A 10,484-nucleotide genomic window follows, 5' to 3' on the forward strand; every position below is an offset into this window, starting at 1 on the left:
GGAAGTAAAGCAGACAACAAAAGACTTATTGGGAATTCAGAAAGAGGGAGGAGTGGGGAAGTATCTAGGACTACCTGAGCATTTTGGAAGAAAAAAGAAAGACTTATTTACCTCTATAGTGGATAGGATCCGACAAAGAGCCTCAAACTGGTCGATACGCTTCCTCTCGAGAGCAGGCAAGCTCACCATGCTCAAAGCTATTCTTACCGCTATTCCAACTTACGCAATGTCATGCTTCCTGTTTCCTCTAAGCCTATGCAGCAGAATCCAATCCTCTTTAATTCGCTTCTGGTGGGACAAAGCCCTTGACAAGAAAAACAGGTATTGGGTAGTCTGGGGAAAACTCACAAAACCAAAAAAAGCAGGGGGACTTGGTTTGAGGGACATTCAACTCTTTAATCAGGCTTTATTGGCAAAGATTGCATGGAGAATATTATCATCACCAAGCTGTTTACTTGCTAGGGTGCTTACCGGTAAATATTGCCACAAGAAAATATTTCTTGATGCTCATGTACCAGCTGTCTGCTCTCACGGGTGGAGGAGCATTCTTCATGGCAGAGAACTACTCCATGAAAACCTAGGCAAAGCAATAGGCAACGGTCAAAATATAAGAATTTGGAAGGACTCATGGATTTCACTCAACTCCCCTCTAAAACCATATGGACCAATTCACGAGTCAGCACTTGATCTCAGAGTTTCTGACCTACTCACGGACGATCTCCAGTAGAATAAAGACATAATCAAAAAACTCTTACCAGATTTTAGTAAGCAGATACAATGTTTGAAGCCAAGCAAGGAAGGGGCTGAGGATATTTATGTGTGGCTCCCCCTTGACTCTAGAGTCTACTCAACAAAATCTGGATACAACTCAAAGGCTCAGCCCCTAATGCCTCCCAACTCGCAATCTGCAACCGCCACTCCTTCCCCTGACCGGGGGTTTAACTGGTTAAAAGATGTCTGGACATCAAAAACGGCACCAAAACTGAAACTCTTCTTGTGGCCGATAATACAGGGAACGTTACCTGTGGGAAAGGAACTACAACGCCGAGGTATGAACTCTGCTGCTCTTTGCCATCGCTGTAAAAAGGAGGAATCTGCAATACACATCTTCTTCCACTGTCCCTTCGCCAAAGAGGTGTAGCGGCTCATTCCACTCAACGTACCAGTTCACCTAGCTGCTGCATCGGACTTTAAAATGCTTATGGTCCATTTCCGAAGGTTTCTCTGCCTCCCGACCACAGGCATCACATCACCAGTGTTTCCTTGGATCTGCTGGTCCCTGTGGATGGCAAGAAATTAATTAATCTTCGAGAACAAGACCGCACAACCTCTTGAGGTAGCGACAAAAGGACTTTCGTCAGCCCTAGAGTGGGTTCAGGCTCAAATCTCCTTTAAACCACCAAGTAAAGGAACCCTACCAATCACCTCAGGCCAGCGGCAAGATTCCAGGCTCCAATTGATCCCGTCTTGCTTCGTGGACGCAGCGTGGAAGGCCTCTTCAAATCAAGCAGGTATCGCGTGGCTTTTCACAAAGGACCGATCAATCGCGCCGACTGCAGGCTCCCTAATCATCAAGGATGTGTCTTCTCCCCTCATGGCCGAATCTCTAGCTCTTCGAAAAGGTATCACATAAGCCTTACGACTAGGGTTTCCCTCAATCTCGGTTCACTCCGATTGCGCAACGCTCATCAGAGCAATCTCATCAGATAGTCAGATCAAAGAGATCTATGGCATTCTCCAGGACATCAAGAATCTCTCATCTCTCATCTAACTTACGACTAGGGTTTCCCTTAATCTCGGTTCACTCCGATTGCGCTACGCTCATCAGAGCAATCTCATCAGATAGTCAGATCAAAGAGATCTATGGCGTTCTCCAGGACATCAAGAATCTCTCATCTAACTTTCAATCTATCACTTTTCTGCATGTCGCTCGTTCTCAGAACAGAGAAGCAGATGCTTTAGCAAAAATGGCCCTTAAGGCCCATTCCGTTTCTTCTTGTAATGCTCTGGGCTTGCCCATGAGGGCCTAAACCTTTTATTTTCAATTTCTGCATTAATATTAATCAGTTGTTCAAAAAAAATAGAAGTATAAAGCAATAACAAAATATTCCATTAAGCTTGGGGGGAAGAACAATATAAAGACAGTGTGGGAGTTTATATGGGATAAAATAGAATTTCTTCTGTTTTGTAAGATCTAAGATTTACAAAAAAAATATTTGCTTACATCATCTAACACCCAAAGATATATTTACTCATTTAGTGTAACTTTCATTATGCAAAAGTTTATTTTGCTGCAGATCAATCTTTTTCTATATGCTTTTGTGTTCTTCGATCTTAAAACTTGCAAATCTTTACTTCAAAGAAATCAGGTTGGGTAGAGAGCATCATACCCTAGCGAATTAGTTTATTTCATCACCTTTTGTAAGATCATGTGACTTTGGTCAAGTGGTATGTGGGACCCCGATCAAGCCTCACTTGAAACAAAATCACAACTATGTGAGAAGTTTTGGGTTTGGCTTCGGATTTGGTCAATGTAGTTTACTTTATAGTCTGGTAACAAAAGATCCGGCTACCCTATAGCATTAATCAAAAAGTATTCCAAATTCGGATCAGAAAGTGTAATGATCATTCAAGGAGGAGCATACTCCATAGCACTGATTAAGTGTGTTTCTATCGAGACTGGGAATATCAACAACAACAAAAAAAAGACAAAAACATATTAAGTTCTTTACTCTCTTTTCTTTCTTCTTTTAAGTGGGTCTACTAGAGATTCTAATTTTTGAGATCTCACAATCCTTTACTCACTTTTTTTAACAGAAACCTTGTTGGATCTTCTTCTTTAAGAGCAAAATCCAATTTTTGAAGTTCAAGTTACATAAGCATTTTAAACTTTCAAAATCCAAAGTCTAGTTGACCATTAAACTTCTACACCTCAAATTTACCTTGGACTAACTCTATGACTTAGACTTTATGTGATTTTCTGAAATTGTGTATTCTTCATCTGCTTAAATACGATGCTCTGATATCATTTGTAAATGATTTTTTAAACCTAAATCCATGTACTTAACTATTAACCTGAGTACACTTCTTGTTAAATAATGATTAAATTTAAATACTTGTTTTTACATAATTCCTTTTACCGATATATCGGAGGAAAGGATATCACTCTCAATGATCCACTAGTATCAGATATATATATAAGAGTCTTAGAGCACCTTTAACGCAGTGTCTTAAGTCGCGTCTCTAGGGTATTTAGGTTTAAAAAAAAAGGGTAATTATACAAGAGACGCCTCTTAATTAGGAGGCAGAAGAGACGGGTTTTATGTGACACGCGTCACACATCCACGTTTCTTTCTCTCTCTTTTGCCGGATCGTCTTCTCTCATTCTCTCTGACTCCTCGACGACACCGACTCTCTCTGGTGATATCCCCTCGACGGTGCTCTCTCCTCGACGGAATCTCTCGTCGACGGAATCAGCCAGCGTCTCTCTCGGTGGTATCGTCGTCTCTATCGGTTTGATCTCTGTTTCTGGTTGTAGATACTTTTTTTTATGTGTCTTGTTCTTCATACTGATTTGTTTTTAAGGTATCCAGATTTACTTCTCTCTCTCTCTGTATAAACTCCATAGCTCGTCGTATTGGGAGTAGAAGTAATCAATAGTTAGAACATGGCAGGATATGATTCTGTTAAAGCTAAGTTTATTGAGGAGAGTCCTGATACGCTGATTATGACAAGCCCTTCTTTCTTCTCTCAGTTCACTCTTGTTATAGCCACTCAGGTAATATGATTATGTTGGTAGTTGTAAAGTTGGGTGCTTTTTTGATTTTAAGTACTTCACCAGGGGTAGAGTCTTTCCCCAATTGATAATTTGTAAAGTTGATAGCTTTTGTGTCTCTTTGGAGCTTCTTTATGCTCTCAGATTCTTTTATAGACCTTTCCCTAGTGCTTCATTGATTGTTGCCTTATTGATCCTTTATTTGTGTGTTCATCCTTTTGTCTGTAGCTAGTGGAAGATTCAATGGTTAAGCTTGATAGAATCTGTAGAGAAGAAAACAACAAGCTGGTTTTTGTTCGCTCTTACGGTCTTGTTGGGATTGTTCGTGTGTCAATAAAGATAATACCTTTCTTGGTTCAATTTTGTCTGAAAACTAAGGAATCACTGTGTTGTTTTTGAGTGTTGCCATGGCTAGGGAATATGCTAAGTTGTATTGTTTTGTTTTCTTGTTTGTCAGGAGCACACTATAATTGACTCAAAGCCTGATCATTTTCTTGATGACCTTCGCTTGAATAATCACGGCGTGTCACAGACTTGTCACCGAGGAAGAAGCATTGTAGACTACTCTTTTGTAATTTTGTGTTGTCTAGTCTAGTATTTTGTAATTTTGTGTTCTCATGTGTGTTCACGGACTTGTCTTTTGTAATCCATGCTTTTGACAGACTTTTGCATGCTTGTGTAGTCTAGTAGTTGGTGTTGTCGAGTCTAGTTTGTATTCTCCTTCATGTTCTCCTTTTGTATGCTTGTGTAATCTTGTTTAAAAAGTTTGTATTCTCATTCATGTTCTTTATAAAACAACTTCTTTCTCTCATTCTCTGCATACAAAACGAGCAACACCTTTGATCAAAACAACTTCATTTTCTACTCACCATACAATTCTCACCATACAAGAGCAAACACATTTTGATCAAAACAACTTCATGTTCTCTCCTTTATACCATACATAACCACTAAACACATTTGATCAAAACTTGTTCTTGTTCTCTCCATACATAACGGCCAAACACTTTTGATCAAAACTTGTTTTTGTTCTCTCCTTCTCTTGATCACAAATTTTATTCACAAAACAATCCAAAAAAAATCTATATGACATCTTCTTCTCATAACATTTTTTTTTAAGAACTCCTAAATAAGAGACTTACATTGGAAGCGCTAATTGTACGGGTCTCTTAGTTATGTCTCTTAACCTCACTTTAACTACTTAAAGTATTAAAAAAATATTAAGAGACCCAAGAAGAGACTTTAGGATAATGATGCTCTTAGATACACAGTATAATCTCATTGTTTCTGATCTATTCACCAAGAAAAATCACAGTTATAAACTAAATACTTAAACTTACTATAAATATATGTTTGTAGGAGAAGAAACACACAAACCAAAGAAACAAAAAACGCTTGGACTCTTCACGGCGTCCTCTTTGTTCTTCTCTTAGATCTTATACAGTTTTCCTTCTGTCTCCCCTCTTCTTGCATCTTGCCTCTCTTTCTCTATCTATGATGTTCTGAGTGTTTCTTCAAAAATTAGATTAAGAGACTATATAGTGTCTTTCTAACTCCTAGTTCCAATACCAATCACATGAGATAATATTATTGGTCCAAACCCAAAATTTGAGATTGTGTCACATAGAACATCAAAACTGTTAATGTAAATTTTTTGCATCTATCAATCTGATCCTCTAAGTGACTTCTTTGAACTTTTGACTTGATGACCCAAGTGCCCATATTTCAACATGATCCTTGACACGGCTCTAAATTAGCCCAAAAACTAAACTAGAAGCAACAGAACATGTGATAACAACACGCCAGATAGATATACATAAAGATTAGTCCATATACATACATTCAATACTTGTACCATTAAAGATACGAAATCGACCCAACATATAGCCTAATGACTTGCTATAACTCCTTTAAATCTAATTTTACGTACATACATATGGCTGAGGTTTAAAAATGATTCAACACTTTCCAAAGATGTTCAATATATTCAGCCTATAATTTGGTTCGTTTTTTTTCAGTTTAAACTTATTATAATGTTTTCGAAGATGTTGATGTTATCCATATAACTAAACAGTCCACCTTTTTCTAAATTCTTTAAAAAAATAAATTTAAAACCAAGAGAGTTTCATTTCATTGATAAAGTAGAAAACAAATTTGAAGTACAGAAATGACGGTTACATCAACAAGGATTAAGAACGTCATTTATTACAAACACAGCAAACGTCTCTTTATTCATATGGTTGTCTGGTCGAGGACATAGAATAGAAGTAGAGATCACTAGGCAGGGACGATGTTGGTCACAGAGACCTTAACAATTTCAGCTTCGAAGACAATTGCATCATTTACCAAATACCCTTTAGATGTATCCTTTAAATCTTTCATCAATATGATATTGTTCACTCCCACACCATAATCGCTTCGAACCGGGTACCAAGCTGCAGCTGAAAAAAAAAGAAGAACAACTATTAATTTCTTTCTCTTGGAAATAAAAGGTTTATTTAATTGGTTTAGTCTTCTTACAATATAGTTGCCTGTGGTTGGAGCCACGTTGGTTCTTTAATCGTAGATTAACCGCTCCCCAAGTGGTTGTAGCAACTGCGTTTGGCCTAAAGCCTTGAGCATATAAGTATATTGGAAGTGCATGTGGTCTGCCATCTCCATCCCCTTTCGGGTTAAACCCTAATCTCCTGATTATATATTAACCGGAAACCCGTTATTACACTTGAATTCAAATATGCAACTATATAAAATATGGTGAGCAGAAAAGTACTAACCAGTATCTTGTCTCCAACGAGAAATTCATCAGAATAGTAGAATTTATCTTCCAAGCTGGAGAAACGAAGAACCTTCCAAGTGAAAACATTGTTTGGTGGGTTTGATATGAATGTGACTTTCTCCTGTTGCTCGGCTGGTTTAACGATGAAGATCTCAGCACCAAAAGAACAAGCATTCTGCACAATGTACCCCTGGTTCGTGTTTTGGAACGTTGCAAGTGAAATCAACTGTCCGTATCCCCACTCTTTTTTCGCTGCGTTAAAACGCTTCACAGCTCCATCTGCAATAATCCACAACTACTACAATCAAACTCTGGCTTATAGACACTATGAAAATCGAATGATGGAAAATATACCTGTGACGACCAAGTACTTGTGTTGCTTTGGGTTGTGGACAAAGAGTTTGAGATCAACGTTAACTTCCCAACCATATGGAAGTGATTCGGTCTCTTCCATCCTCACGTAAAGTGATATATGGCCATTTGCACCGGGGTTTGTACCAGCCACGTACAAAATCAACTTCGTGTGTCATCAGAATAAACTTAATTAACAAATTGTTGAATGAAATGAAAAGAAAACGTTAAGATATTGTTTTACCATTTGTAACCAGCAGCTTCAAAAGCAAAGGATTCGTAGTATTCTGGTCTCCCCTTAATCACGGAGTAGGCTGCTATAGTCAATATTTTACTCGATGGTCGCCCGTCTCTAAACACTCTTGTCACTCCTGTAAAATTTTCCAGGAATATCAAGAAGTGTGTTTCACCAAGAAAATCCAAAGGAAAATGGTTTCATACAAGAAGCTTACCAAGATTAGCCTCAAGACTGTAAGAACTGTTGATCTCTGTTCCTCTGCCTCCTGTGACCTGTTGAATGAGGAGCTCAGCAGAAGAGCAAGTGATGAAGAGAAAAGCTAGAGATATGAAACCCAAACTCCATTTTTGTCCGTCCATATTTTTTAGAACTGATTGTTATTGGCTTTGGGAAGGCTTTGCATTTATATAGACATTGGTTCAAAAATTATCGATTTCTCAACACACTTTTTTTTTTATATATACTGATTTTTAGAAATTTAACATTATCAAATAAGTTTCTTAAATATATATACTCTTTTATATGAGAAACTCTCCTTTATTTTTTTATTTTTAAAATTTTTGAGATAATCATTGATGTTCATGCATGAGTGGGTTCACAAAGATAAAATTCTCAATGTGGTCTCATCTTGGAAAAAGGAATTATTCCGACATAATTATTTTTGGTTTAAAATTGGAATTTTTTTCCTTCAAATGATTAAACTTTACAAAGGGAATGATGCTCATAAGGATTTTTCATATTGTGAGGTAGAGAATTGAAGAAGACATTAAATTGAAAGGATCTCATGATTTTAGTTGAATATGGACCATTTAAAGATCACATGATTGAAACCAAGTCGTCTGGAGAGTTCTTTTTTCTTCTTTTTTGGAGTGTGCAAAGGATCAGATCCGATTTGTTTTGTAATTTATTATGCTTTTCCAAGTACGCCCATCCTGTTGTTGAACAACATATGTGAATTGTAGAAGATGTAGATCATGTAGTCGGTGGGCCGGTGGAAAAAGAAGATCTATATTTTTGGCAGGACGTTTTACGCATATTTACTTAAATAATGCATGACATCACTATCATGGAAGAATTCACAGATGTTTAATATTTTGCGTTCATATTAATCAAATTTTATGTAGAAAAATAAATACAACTCCCACGTTTAATCCGAACGCCTTTGGGTCCCACTGGGAAAATGTAAAGAGAATGCAGACTCCAATTAAAATTTCTTTAAAATCGTGCATGGTGTGATTACTATCAGAAGCGGACCTACGTGTCTAAATGGGGTGTCAGAACACCCTTTAAATAAAATAAATTTTGTTTGTTGAGCTGATATTAATGGTAATTACCCTTAATTCTGATGGTTAAATTTTCTACAGCTGAGAGCATCCTTATCCCTAAGAGGTGTTTAAGGACTCTTAAGCATATTTAAATATTTTAAGTTGGAAAAGTTAGGTTAAGAGTCTTAGTTAAGAGTCGGGACAATTTACATGGTCCATTGCAAGTATCTTATTTACGGGTTCTTAAAAAAAAATTATTTTGTTAAACTTAAATTTTATTAATACAATTATTAAACATAACATTTTACATATAGATAATGATAAATAAAAACAGAGAAATAAAGATTAGTTAAAAAAATGAGAATAACTTGAAAGAAGCATCCGAGCTCAGTTGTTGTCTTGACTAGATCCATATTTATGCCATATATTTTGAACCAAATCATCTTTCAGTTGTTGATGCATTTGTCTATCACGAATATCATTTCGAGCTTCCATCATTTCGGTGATATGTGTAGGCATATGTGAAGAAAAATTGAGATCGACATGTGAAGTTCCGGTGTCTTCTCGTTCATTGAACCCTGCAAGATCATATTGAGTGTATCCATCTCGCTCATCTTCGACTATCATATTATGGAGTATGATACATGCTCTCATAATGTTGCCAATTTTGACTCCCAAAACAGCGCCGGATTTTTAACAATGGCAAAACGAGCTTGCAAAACTCCAAAAGCACGCTCCACATCTTTTCGGGCAGCTTCTTGTTTTTTAGCAAATAAAACTGCTTCCGGCTCTTGTGGTAAAGGAATAGATTGGATAAAAGTTGCCCATTTCGGATATATACCATCGGTGAGATAGTAAGCCATATGATACTCTCTTCCATTGACAAAGAAAGTGACATTTGGAACTTGACCGTTTATTATGTCATCAAAAACAGGCACACAATCAAGAACATTGATATCATTTAATGTACCTGGAGGTCCAAAAAATGCATGCCATATCCAGAGATCGAATGAAGTAACCGCCTTCAAAACAATCGTTGGTTCATCCGAACCACGAGAATATTGTCTTTTCCAAGCGGTGGGACAATTCTTCCACTCCCAGTGCATACAGTCGATGCTTCCTATCATCCCGGGAAAGCCACGATACTCTCCAAAGTCAAGTAGACGTTGGAGATCAGCCGGTGCCGGTCTTCTTAAGTACTCATCGCCGAACAAATATATTATACCTTCCACAAAATATTCCACACATAACCGAGTTGTTGTTTCACCGAGCCAGAGGTATTCGTTGACAGTATCAGCTGCAGAACCATACGCCAATACACGAATTGCTGCGGTACACTTTTGAAGAGGTGTGAGACTATTCCTTCCGAGAGCATCTGTTTTTTCCCGAAAGTAATGAACTTCATTGGAGAGTCGATAAACGATGTGCATGAACAATCGCTTGTTCATTCTGAAACGTCGTCGGAAGATATTTTCAGGGTACGTTGGAGTTTCACTGAAATAATTATTCCATAAACGAATATGCCCCTCTTCACGATGTCTTTCGATATAAACTCGTTTTTGTTCTTTTTTTTCTTCGTTCTTCTTGATTACTGAGAAAAGTTAAATTCTCAAAGGCTTCCTCAAAATGTTGCTCACAGAGCTCTTCAATTCTATCATCAACCGATTCATCAAATGTATTTTCAGAAGAAGAAGCCATATTTTGAAAATATGGCTTTGGTGTTTAAGGATAATATGAAAGAAGATGAGTTTGTTGATATATGGTTGGTGTTTAAAAAATAAAGAGAAGATGAGTTTGTTGATATGTTTGGTGTTTGGTCTTTTAAAGAGAAGAAGAGTTTGTTGTTCTTCTCATGGAGAGAAGATGAGTATGTTGAAGAATATAAATAGAGTTTGTGACATACAAAATGCATAAAAACTTTCATAGTCCGTGACATAAAAAAGTTCATAGTCCGTGATACATAAAAAGCTCATAGTCCGTGAGCTTCAAAGTCTACAGCGTGCACAGATTCATGACTCCCGTGACAGAAACAAACAAGACCAGACACAACAAAAACAAACAAGACAAGAGACAGTACAA

The 10,484-nt window shown here is 37.3% G+C and overlaps 2 protein-coding genes and 1 pseudogene across 2 annotated transcripts in view; 2 read left to right on the plus strand and 1 right to left on the minus strand.

Moving 5' to 3' along the window:
* LOC106309292 overlaps nt 1-727 on the plus strand; it is a 1,183-nt gene extending 456 nt beyond the window's left edge. Inside the window, exon 2 of the mRNA XM_013746335.1 lies at nt 41-727. Coding sequence (XP_013601789.1) covers nt 41-727 — 687 coding nt within the window. The remainder of the gene's footprint in view (nt 1-40) is intronic.
* A 2,719-nt stretch (nt 728-3,446) lies between these two features.
* Nucleotides 3,447-4,473, plus strand: LOC106311327 (NEDD8-activating enzyme E1 regulatory subunit-like). The gene is made up of 2 exons (XM_013748526.1): nt 3,447-3,778; nt 4,004-4,473. The coding sequence occupies exons 1-2, from the start codon at nt 3,668-3,670 to the stop codon at nt 4,172-4,174; spliced, it is 282 nt and encodes a 93-aa protein (XP_013603980.1). The 5' UTR covers nt 3,447-3,667; the 3' UTR covers nt 4,175-4,473.
* Nucleotides 4,474-5,882: 1,409 nt separating this feature from the next.
* Nucleotides 5,883-7,610, minus strand: LOC106309815 (annotated as a pseudogene).
* Between the last annotated feature and the right edge of the window lie 2,874 nt (nt 7,611-10,484).

Source organism: Brassica oleracea, chromosome C8 (assembly GCF_000695525.1).
Source record: "Brassica oleracea var. oleracea cultivar TO1000 chromosome C8, BOL, whole genome shotgun sequence".
NCBI lineage: Eukaryota > Viridiplantae > Streptophyta > Magnoliopsida > Brassicales > Brassicaceae > Brassica > Brassica oleracea.

What these genes read in the sequence shown, in the direction of transcription:
- LOC106311327 (XM_013748526.1), top strand. Translation starts at nt 3,668, where the DNA reads ATGGCAGGATATGATTCTGTTAAAGCTAAGTTTATTGAGGAGAGTCCT. An exon ending in CTCTTGTTATAGCCACTCAG is followed by an intron (nt 3,779 to 4,003) that starts GTAATATGATTA and finishes TTTTGTCTGTAG; the next exon opens with CTAGTGGAAGATTCAATGGT.